We start from the raw sequence: 18,384 nt of genomic DNA, 5'->3' as shown, positions 1-18,384 counted from the left end.
GAACCTTCATTCCTTCTACTTCCTAACCAGTAGGAAGGCAGATCTTCCTGCCTGCTTGTGAATCAGAGGTCCTGGCTCTGATTGGTTTTGGTTCAGTCATGTGATTTTTTTTCCTGACCAATCAGTCCTGTGGCCACAATTTGCTGATTGGCTGAAGTCTGTTCTTATGCTCCATCCCCTTGGGCAGCATTAGAGCCTCTCCACATCGCAGGAACAATGGGAGGAAGGGAAGAGCCCTCAATGTTCTCTGCATTGCCAGCTCTCTGCCACAGAAAAAGGAACCTGGACTTGAGTGGTGCCCTCTACTCCCAGGCCTCTCTTAGGGGCAGGAAGAGCTGAGAGACAGAAGAGTGTGGACTCCGCTCTGAGTGTCCTGTGCGGTAAGAGCTTGCTGGGGAGCACTGGGTCTCTCGGGAGAGTTGGCCACTGATGCCAGTTGTGGGTCACTTGGAGACTGCAAAACTGAATTACTGGCCTGGGATTATAAGGAGGGGCTTGTGGTTGATAGACCTCAGTGTGGCTTCTTTTATTAAACACGCGGGGATATTTCCCCACACAGACTCCTCTAAGAGACAGGGAGGGGGCTCAGGAGGGGCTCATCAGTGACGTCTGTCTCCTCGTAGGGGCCTCTCTACGGTGTCTCTTGGGGTTTGGCAGAGGGATGGTTTCTGATAAAGAACCATACAAGCCCGATCTCTCCCCATTTCCTAATCCACACAGGACCCAAACAGGAGATACACTTTTTTTTTTTCTTTCAGATTTTCAGGGTCAAATTGTTTTTAATGCTTAGGGATACGGGCTAAGGATGAGGTGAGTGGGATCCACAGAGTGTTGCACTTCGGGGTCCTATGGACAGAGAGGAGACTGGGTCTGGGGTCTCTGAGATGGGGATCTATTGAGCTCTGGGGAGTCCCCTGTGAAACTCAGTTTACTAGTAGACATCTCTGGAGAAGCAAGTGACACGAGTGACCTTTTCGATTTTTTTCCCTAGACCTCTCTACAGCCTGTGGCTCACTGTGACTCCTTAAAGGCCAGGGTGGAGCCCCCTGCTGGCTCCACCTCAGTACCGGAAAAACAGCATCCCCTGTTCATCCTGATGATAAAAGATTTTGGTAATTATCTTTTAAGGCAGTAGAGATAGAAGCCAATCCTTTAGCATTTCAGAAGAAGGTCTGGAAAGTTCCAAATACAAAGGTCAGGCCAGTCGTCTGTGGACTAAAATACTCCAGTTCTACTTCCCCATTCTCTCACCTCATTGTCTGTTCCCTTTGTTCAGCTCTGGCCCTCACACACATGTTTCTAAATTACCTGAATTTCTGTTAGAAGAAACAGGGAGGGGATCTACCCAGATTTAGAAGGGAAGAGGCAAGGAGCCCTGTGTGTTCCCTGATAGTGGAGACCATAGCTCTCATCTCCAAGGCTGAGTTGTCCTGGTGTCCACGAGGACAGCTGGGAAACATGGCAGAAAGGTGAACTGAAATGGCTCCCTGAGGTTTCAGGAAATGGGGCCCTGAAGCAAGGGACTAAGGACAGCTGGCGATCAAAGACCATCTAGGGCAAAGCACAAATGATCGTGGTGAGCACAAAAAGGGGCCAGCTGGGGTAGGTGGCTGCTCAAGCAGGAGACCGTGTTACTGATTGTTATCCCCGCAAAAGAATGAGAAAGCTGAATAAAGTATGGGAAGAACAGAAGTATGGGAGGAAGAGACATATTAAACTTCAAGCGGTAAATGGCCTGGTGGCTCTTCATTTTCCAACAGCATGCCTGTAATGGGTGACTAAAGACAGACACACCCAGACACACATGCACACACACAATAAGAAAGAGAAAAATTTTTTTTTCCAATAAAGAGGTCTTAACTCCTGGCTGGGTTGCCAAGAAATTTTACCAGATGGTGGGTACCACGGAAATTCAGGCTCTGTGTCCAGAATAAAGAATTGGACAGTACACACAGAAAAGGTAGCAGTGGGGATGCATATTTACTGATGGTGGGAAAGAACCACACTATACAGCATAAGTGGGCTCGTGAACAGATGCCCAGTGGCAGCGAGGATGAAAGAAAAGGGGTCTTTTGCACCCAGAATTCCTGGATTGGCTTCTTCCTCATGCAAATAAGGCATTGGGACAGTTGTCCCATCAAAAACTCACTTGGCCTGGAGCCAGTTTTAAACCCCCCGGGGGAGAGACTCACCCGGTTCCTGCCAGATGTAAATAAAGAATTGCAAACAGCACTTTTGGGACTGGTGTGCTGCATGGTGCTCAGGAACGGCAGAGTCATTCCGTATGTCCCCTGGGTCCCATGACGTTGACAGATTCTGTACGGTTGTTTGACCAGTTTGTCCCAACCCTAATGTCCCGCCTCAGGGTCTCTGCAGGTGCCGCTTTACAGAGCTATGTGTCCGCTGCTCCCCTGACCTCCAGGAACTGGCTCCCTCCGCACCTGCTCCCTCCCTCAAGCCTCATTTTGTTGTGTCTGCTTGCTCCATCTAGGCTTCCATCCTAGATCTAGGCTTCCATCCTACCTCCTTGAAGGTTGCTAAAGGTAGTTGAGTTCTGACTTCTGGAAGGGCGATGGAAGGGCACAGCCTGGAAATGCCCCTCCATGGAGAGGGAGGCTAAAGGATGTCGGGTGGCCACATCCGTGTGACATCCCCACTTCTGTCAGATGCTTTTACCTTTACGAGTAGCCTTGCGTGAAAAGTGACTGCTTGGTTTAGGGCTGAGCATGCCCTTGGTTCTGAGCAAACCCTGGCTGAATGGGGATGCTAGGACATTTATACTAATTCAAAGGTAATATGAATACTGATCGGTAAGGGGTGGCTCCTTTCTCAGAATCAAGGTTGCCATGAGCATTTGCCCTTGAAATATAATCTACGGTCTATTTTATAAAGGTCTAAAAACACCATATACACAAGAGGGCTTTGAAAACTGTACTTCATGCTGGGTATAAATTAAATGAAGGACTGAAACTGGCAAGAGATGATTATATTTTGGCCCAAAGACAGAGTGGTTTTCTTATAGGATCTTGGTGTAGTTGATTCCTAAAGCGTTGGCGAGAAAAGATAAAATGCCAGATTCTGGAGTCGCAGCGCCACCTGGTGAGACAGGAAGGTTGTGCAGTCAAAGGGTCAGAGCATCACAGCATGAGGGGGAAGAGCACAGAACTACACCCAGGCAAAGGTGAATGAAAATATTTTATGGACTCTTGCGCATTGTAACTGGGCGAGCTCGTCCGAAGCTATCGTGGATTATATATTACTCTTTCACCCTTAAGTACACAGTCGTTCATTCATCCGTTCATTTATTTACTCACTAGCTACTATTTGCCACCTATGTCTCTATTATTGGCACAATTGCAGGGATGAAGTAAAGAGGCGTGGTGTGTTTTCCTTTCTGCTCCCATTTCACGGAGTCAGGGAGATGAAATTTTTAAAAAATGTGCCGAGGAATGTTGTAAAGTTGTTTAGAGGTCGTGGAGGGGGTGTTTAAGGAGAGCTCATATCTTAGTTCATCTCTGCTACTGTAACAGAAATACCTGCAGCTGGATAATTTATAAACAATATATATTTACATCTCGCAGTTCCAGAAGCTGGGAGGTCCAAGGTCAAGATGCAGGCTGAGGTCTGGAGAGGGTGAGATAGAGACTTTCCTTCCAAGATGGCGCCCACTGTTGCACCTTCCCAAGGGAAGGACCACTCTGTCCTCACAGGGCATGGGTGGAAAAGAACCCCCCCCCCAACCCTTTTATAAGCCTTAATCCTGTCCAGGAGGGCTTTGCCTTCAGACTAATCATCTCTCAAAGGCCCCATCTCTCAATACCATCACATTGAGCGTTATTTCAATGTATGGATTTTGGAGGACACATTCAGATCATATGGACTTCTTTAATGGAGCACATGACACAGACTATGGCTGGACGATGAGCAGGATTTAGCCAGGTGAATAACAGGAGGGAGGACATCATGGGCTACGGGGAAAGCAAGTGCCAAGGCCACAAGCAGGAAGGAGTATGTAGTATTCATGGGATGGAGGCCCAGGAGGAAGGATACAGGAAGTGACTGGGAAGAAGGTGTGAAGCAAGGTCAGAGGAGGAGGCTGGGCCTTGGTAAAGAATTTAAGTTATAGGGGCCGGGGATTTAGTTCAGTGGTTCCATCGCCTGTCTCACAAGCTCAAGGACCCGAGTTCGATCCCTGGTACCAAAGAAAAAAAAAAGAATTTAAGTTATCCTCTAAGCACCACGGGAAGACAGGGAAGGCTTTCAAACATGATCATGGCAAAATTACTTCCAAAAATATTGAGCTAAACACAAACTGACATAACTTTGTATTTTCTAGCCTAATAAGAAGATTCAAAAAAGCACAAACTATGATGGTAAAGTTGAGTGTCTCCAGTTTGAGGCCCACGGCCATGGTTCTTGGGTGACCCTGGCAGGCTCAGGACAAAATGGAGATGTGCATGTGAGTGGGGATTTGCCCCTTTCCACCCTTCACTCGTGGGCGTCATGGAGGGGTCCTCTCACCACACTTCCCCTGCCAGGTGTAGGACCAGGGCAGCAGAGCAGATGCTGCAGATTTGGGGCCACCCAGGTGGGCCACTGTGAAATGTTATCACCTCGAGACAGAATCTGAACGAAGCCAGGTGATCAAAAGATATGGTCAATGTTTAAGAAAATTCATTACAGCACAAGATACATTACCATTAATTCCCTTCAAAATATTCACAGTATTCCCTTGCTTGGGGCACACTGATGCCATCATTCTCAGTAAGGTGTATTAAGATTTTTAAGAGTTTAGCATTCACCATATTTTTGATCACATCTTGTACATGTTCCTTCAAGAAGGGCTTTATTTTTTTGCCCCCTTTCAATTTCCAGTCAACATACTTACCATTTCTTCCCTCATTATGGAGTTCTCATGCTGATAGCTATGTAGTCTTTCCTTATTTTTTTTAGGTACCCTTGAGGGCACAATTAGTAGCATTCATACCAAAATAATAATCCAAGTCCTAACCAGATTTAGCTTCTGAGACCAGAGTAGGTGGGCCCATGGCTAACAACACTTTCTGACACATTGAATAATTCAGTTAACTATTTTGGTTATGGTCCCTCTCCTATCAGTAGGCTCTAAGCTTCGTGAAGACAGGAAATTGTGTCTGATTTTTCCCCTGTCACATTTCCATGGCTACCGTGCTCGGTCCAGTCAACAAGCCACCATTTCCAGGGCTTTGTTGACCACCGCGGCCTGGCACTGGGGCTGCAGCATCAGGTGCTGTCATTTGTGATGACACACACTCAGCAACTCCATGATGCCAGTTCCTTGATTGATCCTTCTAGCTGCAATTGCATCCAGCATGGCATAATCAAAGTCGCACAACCCCCTTTCCTAGAACAGAACCTGGCGCTCGAAAGTCCACATACACAGAGGCCCTGACAGGTGAGCGCACCCATGAGGCAAGTGTGGGCTGAGGCAGGGATCTGCCCTCCTGGAGAGGCACTGTTAGCTAAGTGGGCCACACCCCATGAGCTCAGCGCTCTCAGGAAGGAATGCAGGCGCCCTCTGGTTTTATAAGCTCAAGCAAAACTAAAAATCCAGTATTGAGTGAAATGATTCAATTTTCGAATATTGATTCAATTAAAGAAAAATACTGTAAGGGTCACAGACAGTGTATCCGTGGGTGGCCAGTTTCCAACCTGGGGGAAGGGGGTGAGTTCCTTCATCCCAGCTCAGATGTTTTCTGGTGGTCTCTGGAGATTTTCCTCCCTGACTCCAAAGAAGGCTTCTGCCTGCAGCCCAGGCTTCTCCCAGTGAGGGATAGGCTCCAGCTGGAGAAAGAACCGGAAGCATAGGGTGGAAATGGAAGGACTGAGCAGAAGACAGGAATGTTCCCCGGCCATAGGCACTTGTAGAACTGGTTTCTCTGCTCGGTGAGAGATTGCGCAAGACACCCAGGACTGGGGAGGGGACGGGCAGTCGCGGAGGGCAGCAGAGGCGGAAGTGGAGCTGGCTGTCCAGGGGGAGCCCAGTCAGCACAGTGGCTGCCGCTTGCTCCCAGGCCACCGTCTAGGTTGACCGCCCAGCTGGATGGCCCAGATCTGCACATAGAAGACCCCTTGGCGGACGACCCCACAGCTGCCACTTCTTTCTCCTCATCTTGTGTTCAGAAGCCCAGTTGCGTTTGGGCAGCCATATTTCCAGCGAGAGTCACTTGTAATTTAAGAATGAGCTTAACACTCCCACTGCTTTGGCCCGTGACTGGGGAGGGCAGGACAGCCGTAATGACATGGGGGTCGGCAGAATTCTGGGAAATGCTTTCCTCCTTGAGAGGGAGAAGAGAGCAAGAGGGAAGGAAAGAAAGAAAGAGCAAGAGAGAATGAGAGAGAGCAGGCAAGCATTAGCAAGAGGTGTGCTCCGTCCTCTTTCCTCTCCACTTTTGCTGCTTGGAGAAGCACAACCACACTGAGATGCAGAAGGCCAGGGACCACGGAGCATCCCACCGAGCTGAGCTGTGCCTTCCTTGAGATCCCTCTGATCCAGCCCCTCCCACCCAGTGTCGAGCCTTCCGAGACAATGGCCTCTCTTGTGCCTAGGACACTCTCAGCCCTTCTCTTCTCTCCTCTCGGATGCAGCCAGGCGCGAGGAATGGTTAAGGGACGCGGGTGCTGAGGACATCGCGACAAGCAGGACCCGGATGTGCAGATTCTCAGTGGGGTGTGTATCAGGACTTGGGCTACTTTAATTTTAAATACCTAAAAAAAAATTCTACTATTTCAATCCCCCTTTAGTGTGCTGTGAGCGTAGTTTCCACGTCTATCTCATAGGCCTCTGTATCTATGTTGTGTCGCTTTAGTCCTTCAGGTTTCAGCTAGCTGGGCCTCACCTGCCTTTATACGGTCACCTGTTACAGCCCAGTGCTCCCACCCCCCACGGGCCTCAGCCAGTTGGAGGCCCGTGGACCCCACAGCGCTGCTCCTTAGCCCACACTTTGCAGCTCCACCCGGGACTTCTCTGTGGACAGGAGGCGAGAGAGGCTATGGGACCCCCTGAGCGGCTGGCCAGGTGAGGGAGGTCGCTCCCAGCCGGCCAGTTTCGCACGGGAGGTCTGAAGGGCCAGTCTTGCCCCTTCCTGCCCCAGCTGGATTCTCCCGAGTGCCCAGCGAGGTCAGCGGAGGGCTCTCCTGTCTTCCCTGACCCGCCTGCTCCCCTCCTGGCCCTGGGCTGGCGCCATCGTGAAGCAGGAAGCCTCCCTCCGAAAGATCCAGGCTCCCCTGGCTTCTGACCCTTCTCACCGTTCTCCCTAGGGCACTGCCCAGCATCTACCTGTCTGAAGTGGACACTAAACTGGACAAGCTGGCGCACGCCTGGAATCCCAGCCCTCTGGGACGCTGAGGCAGGAGGATGACAAGTGCCTGCCCAGATTGGGCAGCTCAGTGGGACCCTATCAATAGAAGAAAGAAAGAGAAAAAGCGAGGAGCACTATCAGTAGCCGCAGAAGTAGAGAGCAGGCAGGCATCGTGCGGCCTGGCGCAGCTCTTCGGAGTGTTACAAGTTTGTATCTTGGGCAGAGGAGTTTCAGGGGCAGCAAGGCCGAACTGAGAAAGCCCTTAGGTCCGGTGAACAATTGTGCCCGAGTATACAGTAACTGTTTAGTGATACTGTTCGATGACTACATCGGAGTGCCTCTTCTTCACACCAGCTAAGTTACCTTACGACCTTACACTTATCTTCCTAATCCTACGTCTTTCGCTCGTCTTCAGGGAGGACAATCTTCAGCCCACGTTTGCTGGGCGGATGAAAAACCACCTCTCATCCTGCGGTGCCAAGCTGAGCGCCAGGTGCGCCCCCTGCTGCCCGTGGCTGGAGCGTGTAGCCGCTCGCCCCCCCACCCCCACCAATTTACGTCGGCCCACGGGGACTTGCCTGTCCCTTTAATTGGCACGTACCATCTCCTTTCAGGTTCCGTTTCCTCCCTGAGCCCCAACCGTTCGGAATCGTTGATCTGAGACCCAATGGGAAGCAATGTGGAGACACTGTTGTTTTAGGGGGCAGTTGTGGGCCGGCGGGGGGGAGGGAGGCGGCGCGGGGCAGACGCGCGCCCTCGCGGCTCCCCCCCGGCGCCCCGTCGGCCAGTCCCAAGATGGCGGCCACCATGAAGAAGGCGGTGAGTGCGGCGCTCGGGCGCGGGGCGCGTGCGGCGGCCGGGCTGGGGCGCGGGGGCTCCGGAGCGGGGCCGGGGGGGGGGGCGCGGCCCCGAGGCCCGGGTTGGGGCCCGGCCGAGGCCCCGGACCCTGCGGGCAGCTCCGCGGCGAGGCCCGGCGCCCCAGCGTCTCCGTGGGCCTCCCGCGGGGCCGGGACCCTCGGGCGGGGGCCGTCTCTGCCGGAGCAGCCGGGACGCGCAGGACTCGCATCCCGCGCGCGCCCGACCCCAACTCGGTTGGTCCTCAGCTCCCGCGTCCTCCGTGCGTCCACGGAGGATGAGAAGGGTGAGGGCCTGCGGCCCGCGGCCCCCGGCTTCTCTGTGATCCTCCCAGGCCCTCTGCGAGGACCCTGTTCCCCCATTTTACAGATGGAGAAACTCGGACACAGCGATTGCTAGTGCTGTAGCGACTCAGCTGGTGAGAAGCTCAGCTGGGGATCAAACTCAGCATCTTTTTAATATGTATTTTTAGATGATATATGAAATTGTAAGTATTGGTAGGATACAGTGTGATACTTTATTACACCTTTTCAGCCACTAAAACAAACTGAATTTCCATTGGATGTTTATAACCAGTGAAACTTTTTAGATGCTTACAAGATCTCAGGGTAGGAGAAGAATAAAATTGGAGGGGGCCAGGTAATCATTGAACTTTTACCGAGTGCTGGGCAGAGTTCCAACACTGTGCATTGCATGTAGTATTTTGATCTCCTTTTTGGAGATACTGTTTTATCCTTATGTAGTAGGTAAGAAAACTTAAGCACAGAGGCAAAGCTAGGATTTAAACAGCCATTCTGATTCCAGGTTTTTTTTTTTTTTTTTTTGGTAATTAAACCGGAGCCCACTGATGGAAATTCCTGGTGAAGGGATTTGCTTCCTGATTTGTGTATGTTTGCTTTCATTCCACCTTAAAAAGCACTGTAGAACATATTTCCTTTGGCCTCCTACTATCTAGCGCAACGTAGGCCGTGCCTCTGCCTGGTGTAGGTGACCAGCAATCCCACTTTGCCCGCGATCGAGGGAATGTTAAAACTGAGAAGGCATCAGTCAACTCAGGATGAGGTGCTCACCTAAGTATCTTATCACCCACAAATTCTTGTTTAGTACCAGAGAAAGTTCCAGGATCATGGGGATTTAGGCAAGTATCACAGTGAGTGAGAGGCAGTTTGTCTCCAGTATTTTGTTAAATTAGGGCCTCTGTTGTCAGATGAGGCCTTTTAATGCCCTGGAATGGTGGCGAACCTATGGTACTTGTGCCGCAGCGAGCTGTTTTTATCATTGAGAACTCTAAAAGGTCGGTCATCACTGCCCTAGAAGGTACTGGTTGTAGATTGCCCTTGTCTTAGAAACATGAGATTGAAGTGCAGGTAGTTGTAAAAATTTCAGTTACCAACCTTTTCCCCTTTCATGATGTAGTCAGTAATTTTCTTTTGAGCGTGTGGTACGGCACAGTGTCAGTTTTAAGTGAAGGAGATAACAGTGAAGTTCTTTTCCTTCTATCCTCATAGTGTGTTAGAACTTAGGCTTTTCGGGGAGAGTAAGGCATTACTCAAATAGTCACATAAGAACTTAAATTTCCACCTCCAAACCATGAAGGAAAAGTGTAGGATGAGGGCGGAAACAGGGTCTCTTGAAATCAGAGAAGGTGGTGAGGTGGTGGTATTAAATTTGGGACCTTTGAGATGACATATGGAGGGGAAGGGACAGCTGGTGGGCATAACTGAGTGTGCTGCACTTCCTTCGAATCCCCGTAAGGTATCTGCTCTCAAGAAGAGGGTGTAGTCAGAGCCCAGGGCTTTGTGTTTTCTGACTCCCGAGCAGTCTGCTTCTCTTAAGCCTCGCAGAATTTCCATCCAGATCTGCATTTGTTCTTCCTCTGTAATGATTTTGGACACACAGTATTCAGAAGATCAAATGTTTAACTATCATTTACTGCAAGGTGATTACATCCCCGGCTCTGGGCTCAGTACTCATTTTATCCCCTCTTGCAAGGCCGGATCAGCTTCTTCACTTTATATACAAATCTGAGGAAGTCTCAGAGAAAGGAGTGATTTGTGTAAAGTTCCTGCTTGTGTGGATTGGAATCCATTCATTCCTCCACTGTGCTGCCTGAGTGCTAGAAAACAGCTCTTTGGCAGTGATGACACGTTGCCTCCCTTACGGCACTCTTCGGAGAGAATCCACTGCCACACATGCCATTTTGGGGATGATTTCAGGGAATAAATTGATCTCTCAGTATTTTGGACCTGCACTTAAGAATTATCTTCTCTCTCTGCCGAAGTGCAAGTTCTTTAGAGAAGTACTGTAGAGCAGGAAGAGTCGCAGCACCCACTGCTGTTGGCCATCCCAGGCGGTGGCTCCTTACTTTCTCCTGCGGACCACCTGGCCCAGTGGCTGCAGTTGCTGAGGTGCACATTTCACTCACCCACCCCCGTAGTAAGAATCCCCATGGAGACCACTGTGAGAATTGGACCCAGGGCCTGCGTGCCTGTTGCCTGCTGGTGGCTGCTGTTTGGCTGCTGTTTCTTGGGGCTGGGACAGGAAGTATCTGCTTTGGAAAGATAGAACGCAGGTGGGCAAATTCTCCCCAGCGCTTTTCAGTGCATAACTGAATCCTTGAGTCTGATCCAGCAAGATTTAGATTCAGATTCAGAAACCTTCAGCCCCGGGCGTATGCCAGGGAAGCTCTGGATGAGGTATTTTCATGTGAACTACCCTTTAAAACCTGACAACGACAAATGCACCTATAAATACACAATGAGGTATTCGGGGGCTCAGTATCTAGGTGCAATGGCATAAACTCCTCAGGCAAGCAGGAATTCTTTGTTCTCTGCTTAAGAAGCTGGCAGTCTCATATAGATGAAATGACGTGAGCACCAAGACACCCACATAAAGGTGTTCCCAAGCTCTCTGCAGTGGTGCCCTGTGTTCCCCGATTCCGTATACATGGAAGCTATGCAGGGCTGCGGACTCAGAGCTGTAACTATCGTGATGTGAAGGATTGTTTAGGATACGCTTTGGGCCTGATGATGGGCCCGATGCTTGGGAAATTGTTCATTGGGAGGAGAGTCTGGTAAAGAGGAGGACTAAGTTCTGGTGTCTGCCTTTACATCCTGTCCACTGAGCTCTGTTGGCCGACAGGGTGCCTTTCAACCCCGGGAGAAATGAAAGTCCACTGTCTTATGTCACTGGTCACAAGTGCCCAGGTAGAGAATGGAGAATGGGTATTGGGAAGCCGTTTCTGTTACTGGCCAAAGAGCCACTAATCCTATTGAAGCTGCATTTGTTATATAGTAATAGGATAAGTTATATGTAATAAATACACCATTGCTAAGGACTATTTTTATACATATCTTTAATCTTGAATAACGAAGTACGCTTGTTCCTGTTTTATAAATAAGGGAAAGCTGAAGAGTCTGCGATTTCATTTCTTTTTGAATATATGGAAACCCTTTATGGCTTTGGGCAAATTATTTAAACTCCATGCCCTGGTTTTTCCATCTGTGAAATAGAATTGGTGGTCTCCCTTACTAAGACTGCAGGGCCTCAGCAGAGATGAGGACGCGCTTAGGAAGTTCCTGGCACGGAGTAAGAGCTCCCTTAAGTAAGTGTCAGCCCTTATTTTTAGTATTGCATGGATACTTTATGTCAACCAAGCTTTCTTTATGTCCAGATTGCAAATTTAATTGTATTATTAATTTTTTGATACTAAGTGTTCAGTTTTCATCATTTTGTAGGGAAATGTACCCTATGAAGACATGTAAAGAGGCTCTAAAGATTTATCACTTTCACTGTGTGTGGAAGAAGCACGGAAATGCTTCGTGGCCCTCTAGCTGGTGTATCAGTCAGCATAAACACTGTAGGGACCGTCAGCTTTCTGATCACTACAGTCAACTCATACGGATTTTAACTCTTGACAGAAAACCTAGTACACGGCACTTGGGAACATTAATTGGCCACTAAGGCTTTGCTTCCGGGCATCTTGGTGAAACAATGTTCCAACTCAGAAAACTGCTCTCAGCCAAAAGTTAGCTAACTTCTGTCTTTTTAGGACTTATTAGGTATTTATGTTTGAAAGTTTTTGGTAGTATAAGAATTATTCTATAGACTGCAGGAATAATTATAGGTCTGTGCACAGATCTTAGGCTCATGCAGCAAAAAACGCAAGAGGTTTTTGCTTGTGATACTCTGTACCTCCTGGGATTCTTGGCTCTATGAAGGCAGGTAATGTAAGTTATTTTACAGTAACGCAAAGCGAACCTACAACTTCCGCATTAAACATTTTACAAATATTACAAACTTTTTCAGGCTGCAGAAGATGTCAATGTTACTTTCGAAGATCAACAAAAAATAAATAAATTTGCGCGGAATACGAGTAGAATCACAGAGCTAAAGGAAGAAATAGAAGTAAAAAAGGTACTAGACATATTTATCATATTTCAGAAAAAGAAGAGTTTTTGATGCGGTAGCTCTTAAAAACTGGATCCTGTTAACCAGTAATTACCTTTCTCTGGGGCCTGCATTGCTGATGACACTGACCACCATAGTTAAAGCAGAAAGCCATTTTTTTAAGGGATGTGAGATGGCGAGTGGAATTGGCGTGGCCCTTTGTTCCGGGCAGAGGTTTGGGGAGGAGGTTCCAGAGGCCCAGCTGAGAGGACTCAGCCTGGCTGGGACTGAGCTGGCTGCTCCTTGGTGAGGAAGCTGCCCCTGCAGACCCAGCAACCCTGAACTGCAACTGCCACTGCCCTGGACTCCAGCTGGGGGCCCAGCCTGTGTGCGAGCGACTCCCCTGAGGCGAAGTCCGGCTGAGTACACTTGACTGGGGGGGTACAGTTCCTGTGTGTTTACACCTCAGCAAGCACAGCTGACAAAATAGGTTATATTCTAGGTTTTTGGTTTTGTTTTTGTGGGAAGGAAGGATTCACCGAGTGGGAAATTTTGACCGTAGATGACTGTGGTCCATCATAGGGTGCTTTAGTAATCTGAAACTCCCCAGCGGGCAGTGTGCTACCGCTTAAGCGATTCCACAGCAAACGTCATCTGAGTGTAAGAGATTGATACAAAAGGGTCTCTGGGGGGGGGTAATTTCCCCAAATTAAAATCTGCTCTTCTGGCAGGGAATTTTCAATGTTTTCATTGTTTGCTTTAGAAACAACTGCAGAATTTAGAAGATGCTTGTGACGACATCATGCTCGCAGATGATGACAGCTTAATGATACCTTACCAGATTGGTGACATTTTCATTAGCCATTCTCAAGAAGAAACACAAGACATGTTAGAGGAAGCAAAGGTACGCAGGAGTCTTTCCCTGGGTGTTGAAGTCTAATTCTTAAATTAGGATTTATGTCACGAAGAAGAACTCGTAACTGTAGGTTGGAGAAGTAATGGACACTGGCCAAGAGTACTGGTTCTGTGTAATGACCAGGCGGATCTGCATGCTTTCCTGGCATGGTTTTATTGAATCCTAACCATGATCTATCATTGTCCCAACTTAGAATGAGGAATAGAGGCTTACAGAGGTTATAGGACTTAATTCCAAGGGCTATGCAGGCAGTGAGTGGTCTTCTGACTCTAGAATTTTGCTCTCCAAGTGCTAGAAAGTACAGCACATTACAAAGTAGAAAAGAAAAACTCCATAATCCCACCACCCAGAAATAACTATCCAAGTGAACATTTTCATGCATTTCTGTTATGTCGTCTCCCTCTGTTTCTTGGAGGAGTTTTGTTTTCCACCTTGGTCAGTTGACATTCTGGTGGGGATATTTGCTCCTCCATTTCATGTTCATCTAGTAGGTACCTGTTGGAGTCTTCTCTGGGTCAGCACACAGGCTTTAACAGCATCATTTTTCTGATTTGTTTAATGTCATCTTTAGTAGTGGGTTGATGGGCATTGATTTGGCCATGTCGTATTAACATTAATTTGTTTCCAATATTTTGTTACAGCGGTGTCACAGTGAGCTTTCTTATATGTCTTTGTTCATGTTTAGAAAATTGTTTTGATGAAATAATCAGAGAAGTGTGATTACTGGGTCAGAGTATTGGATTCTTAGACAATATTTGAGACAAATGATAGATGTAGTGTGGGAGATTACGCCAATTCGCCTGCCCTTCGACTGTCTAATAGAAGCCACCACACTGTGTATGAGAAGCTCATGGTTGTTAAACACTTCCAAATACTTTGTATGAATTAAGCCCACATCTGATAAACCTTGGGAAGAACTAACCCTTTTACTTCAGGATCTTTCCATGCAGAAACATTTTATGTCTACTTTATGTTTAAGTCTTTCCTTTCTTAGTCCAATTTTGTGATTTTAATTTTTTAACCGTGTCAAAATGGTCTGCTCCTCTTGGAAGTATTTTAGTACAATTTATGATTTTTCTGCTTATTGTGAATGCCCTCCCACCATATATGTGTGAATACTGACCTTAGTTTTGTCACCCCTCCCTCCCTCCCTCCTTCCCTCCCTTTCTTCCTTCCTGAAGTGTTTGTTGATTGCTTACCTGTGTTAGGTTCTGCCTTGTCCAGGGTTGTAGGGGACAACAGAGAATGCCTGCTTCTTGCACATGGAGCACAGAGTCTAGAAGCAAAGAAAATTAAATGAGAGAAAGTATTAATGAGTAGGAAGTGGCATGAAGATAGAGATGGCTTTAGGAAAGCCAGGGAGTCTACTGCACTGGTCTAGACATCAAGGATGGGAGAGGGCTCCCTGGGCAAGTGGTGGTAGAGCAGCCAAGGAATCCGTGGGTCAGAAAGGGAGCAGAGTGGGTTCCACTCAGAACAATCAGCATGTGTGAGTGGTTCTAAAGCGATTATGGTGGAAAAATAGAACCGAGAGTTTTGTTTGCTGGAAAAGTTTGGGAACATCTGGAGCTGTGGCCAAGATGCTGGACAGCTAGCTCTGTCAATTGAGTTTGTGTAAACTGTGCTTCATGTTGAGACAAGGGCCGGCAAACTGAGAGTGAAGGGCTGGAATGTACAGATACTCGGCTTCGTGGGCTGCATAGCCTGTCACAGTTACTGTGAACATGACATGTGTAAATGAATTTGCATGCCCATGTTCCTGTGAAACCTTATAACAAGGAACTTCGGGCTGGGTTTGCCTTGTGGGCTGTCATTTGCACACCACTGTCCTAGATCAGGGTGAGCCTTTCAGGGATTTTGAGGATAGAGTGATATGATGGGACTTGTAATTTTAGAATAATTTTCCAGCGTCTTATTTTACCTACAGTAAGTCCCCAACTTATAAATGAGTTCTGTTCTGGGAGAACATTCATAAGTCAGATTCATTTGTAAGTCTGACAAAGTGAGTCTTTGCCTCAAATATACGATGTATATTGCTTTGCACTTCCTAGCCGTCCCCTCCACATCACCACAGCTTGTCATTTTGATTCTGGACACCCTGGTCTCTGATTGAGCACTGTACTACTGCACACTGTCACACTGTACAGTAAGCACATAGCAGCACAGCTGTGACAGTGTCCAGCAGACACGTGAGCTACTTCTGCAAATTGTTTGAATTTATGAATGTTCGTGATGTGAGTTTAGTTTGTGTCAGTGAAACTTCGAAATTTGAATGTTTGTAAGTCAGGGACTTACTGTATTAGGGTATTTCTAGGTATAGAAGTTTTATCTACTTTCTAGGAGCTATCTGTCTTATTTCTATTTTTTGTCTTGGAATAGTGGTTCTCAGATTTGTAGCACACATCAGAATCAGGATCACTGTCTTAGTTACCTTTCTTGTTGCTGAGACAAAATAACCTACACCCACAAGTTAAAGGAGGAGAGATGTATTTCAGCTCATGGTTTGTGGAGGTTTCAGTCCATAAACAGCTGGCTCCAAGGCAGGGTGGAATGGTAGAGGGACATGGCAGAGGTGAAACAGTCCATGGCAGAGCAGGCAGGAGGCAGCAAGCAGCAGTAGCGGCAACAACAAGCCTGCCTTCCCTCCCTCCCTTTATATTCCATCCAGGCTACAGCCCTATTGATTGGTGCCACCCCAACCCAGAATGGGGCTTCTACTATCCATACCCAGAAATATGCTGGGCCAGTTTAGTTAACACACACTCTTAATCCCACTGTCACCCTAAAGCAGCATCACACGTCCAGGAGCCAACCCCCTCCCAGAGCCCCACCTGTGAGCACCTAGGAGGCTTTGGGGGACATCTAGTTGCAAGCCATAACAGTCACCCTCAGGGTTTTCTACAAATTCAGATTGCGGGTCCAATCTAAAGAAGTTCTAATTCAAGAAGTCTCGGGTGGGGTCACAGAATCTGTATTTCTGCCAGGTTCCTAGATCAGTAACGGCGAAACTTTTGGAGCTTTCAGTGATAACAAACAGTCTGCTGTAGCACTCAGCACTCACCATCCCTGCCCTAGGAGATTCTGCCTGGGTCCTAGTCTGGGGACGTACATTGAGAGGCATTGCCAGAATTTTTTTTATAGAGACAGGGTCTTACTATGTAGTTGAGGCTGGCCTTAAACTAGAGGCGATCCTCATGCCTCAGCCTCATGAGCGCTGGGAGTACAGGCCTGCATTGCCGTGCCTGGCCATTGTTTAGATTTTTAAGAGTAACATTGCCACTGCTAAGTATTTTTCTTTTCCTCCGAATGTTAATGGGTATGACACTTGTACAATTTTATAGTTTCTTTGTTATGTTTAGGAAAAATTCTTTCTTTGAGCCTAGGCAGCAAAGAACCTTTAACATTTCCTGGGGGTGAAGCTACTGTGTTTTATAAAGAAAGCATTTCTTCCCTGTCTCTTCTCAAGTTTAGCATTGGGGCCTTGTAGTTAGTGAAAATTTCTGCCAGATTTTGACCAAATGTTGTTATTACTAATTATTGGTGGAATTGAGTTTTTATCATTTCTTCTGCGTGGTTATTTTTTATTTTTTTGTACTGGAGATGGAACTCAGGACCTTAGCCTTGCCAGGCAGGTGCTGTGCCCCTGAGCTGCTTCCCCGCCCCCTCGCCCCTCCGGGCCTGTGTGGTTATTTTTGTGGGAAATTATGAGAAGCTGTATTGAAGCTAGGCAAGCCCATGGTAAACTGTTTATAGAAGCCTGTGTGTGGCTCCTTTATCGGGGACGATACTTTAGGAGTTAATTTTCTTTAGGCCAGCAGACACTGGAAAAAAAATCAGGACTCACTCTGTGATAGATAAATATGGGTCTGAATTTAAAATGCTCACATTCAGATTTCTTTTGTTTTTAGATCTAATGATCACTGTTATTTAGCTGCCTAAGTTCAGAAAATTCTTCCCAATAGTTCAAACACAGATGCTCAGAAATCATCCAGTTGGATAGAACTAACTTTAACTATTTTTTTTTTTTTCAGAAAAATTTGCAAGAAGAAATTGATGCCTTAGAATCCAGAGTAGAATCAATTCAGCGGGTGTTAGCAGATTTGAAAGTTCAGTTATATGCAAAATTTGGCAGCAACATAAACCTTGAAGCTGATGAAAGTTAAACATTTTATAATACCTTTTTAAATTTGTTTAATAAACTTGAATATTGTTTAAAATGATAATTTCCCTTCAAATGACATGGAAAGGAAATCTTTCTTTTTTTAAAGTTTTCATTTATTTAGTGGAAACTTGCCTATTTTCACGTCTTGCTTATTTATTTTATATTTTTAAAAGACAGTATTCATCTATGTATTTTGCATAATGATTATATCAATTCTAGGGGCTTTATGTCATGTTATTAAAATCAGTTAAACAATCTTCTGTGTTTCTATATTATTTAGAATACTTCTTGCAGTTTTCAGTTATAGAAAAGTTAACAGTTGTGTCCTGTTGTTTGTCTCTGATTCTGGTTGCTGACTAAGGATGGTGAAAACCCTACAAAAATGTACAATCTTGCAGCTGTCCACTCTACGTATTTCACAACTAAACTTTCTCCTTTACTAAAAAGTATGTGTGTGTATATTTAAATGTGTAATTTACATAATCAAGCATTGACCGTATCTTTTACATATACCAGTGTCTTAGATGTTGGTAAAAGAATGGGTAATGTTCAGTCACGTGGAGACATGTTGGTTTTCATACAAACACAGAACAGAATAGAAGAACATTTTAGAAACCAAGAGACATATCTGTTTTAAGTTTTAGACCAAATTTTAGCACTTCGTAATTTTTTGTTTGGAGGCAGGGTCTTGCTAAGTCCCCGGGTTGCCCAGGCTGGTCTTA

At 46.8% G+C, this 18,384-nt stretch overlaps 1 protein-coding gene across 9 annotated transcripts; it reads left to right on the top strand.

Annotated features, from left to right (window-relative positions):
• The first annotated feature begins 386 nt into the window (after window positions 1-386).
• On the top strand, window positions 387-17,917 carry Pfdn4 (prefoldin subunit 4). 9 transcript variants are annotated; one of them, XR_015445986.1, is made up of 7 exons: window positions 387-4,459; window positions 5,388-5,434; window positions 6,589-6,709; window positions 7,955-8,159; window positions 8,565-8,613; window positions 12,504-12,611; window positions 13,348-13,366. XR_015445986.1 is itself a non-coding variant. In XM_087197655.1 (5 exons), exons 2-5 carry the CDS (start codon window positions 8,136-8,138, stop codon window positions 17,661-17,663), a joined length of 405 nt encoding a protein of 134 aa, XP_087053781.1. In that variant the 5' UTR covers window positions 5,758-6,709; window positions 7,300-8,135; the 3' UTR covers window positions 17,664-17,917. The 9 variants fall into 9 exon arrangements, 6 of the variants coding, with proteins under 6 accessions (XP_087053781.1, XP_021094695.1, XP_012932625.1 ...); XR_015445987.1 differs by lacking the exon at window positions 13,348-13,366 and adding an exon at window positions 11,708-11,799; XR_015445988.1 differs by lacking the exon at window positions 13,348-13,366 and adding an exon at window positions 11,708-11,799 and having other exon boundaries at window positions 8,565-8,682.
• Window positions 17,918-18,384: the final 467 nt, after the last annotated feature.

The sequence above is a fragment of the Heterocephalus glaber genome, unplaced genomic scaffold, assembly GCF_053883595.1.
Source record: "Heterocephalus glaber isolate CG9 unplaced genomic scaffold, H.glaber_assembly_v1.0 deba00001673, whole genome shotgun sequence".
Lineage (NCBI taxonomy): Eukaryota > Metazoa > Chordata > Mammalia > Rodentia > Bathyergidae > Heterocephalus > Heterocephalus glaber.
Note: the sequence above shows the minus strand (reverse complement) of the source record. Positions and strands in the feature narration are given on the sequence as shown.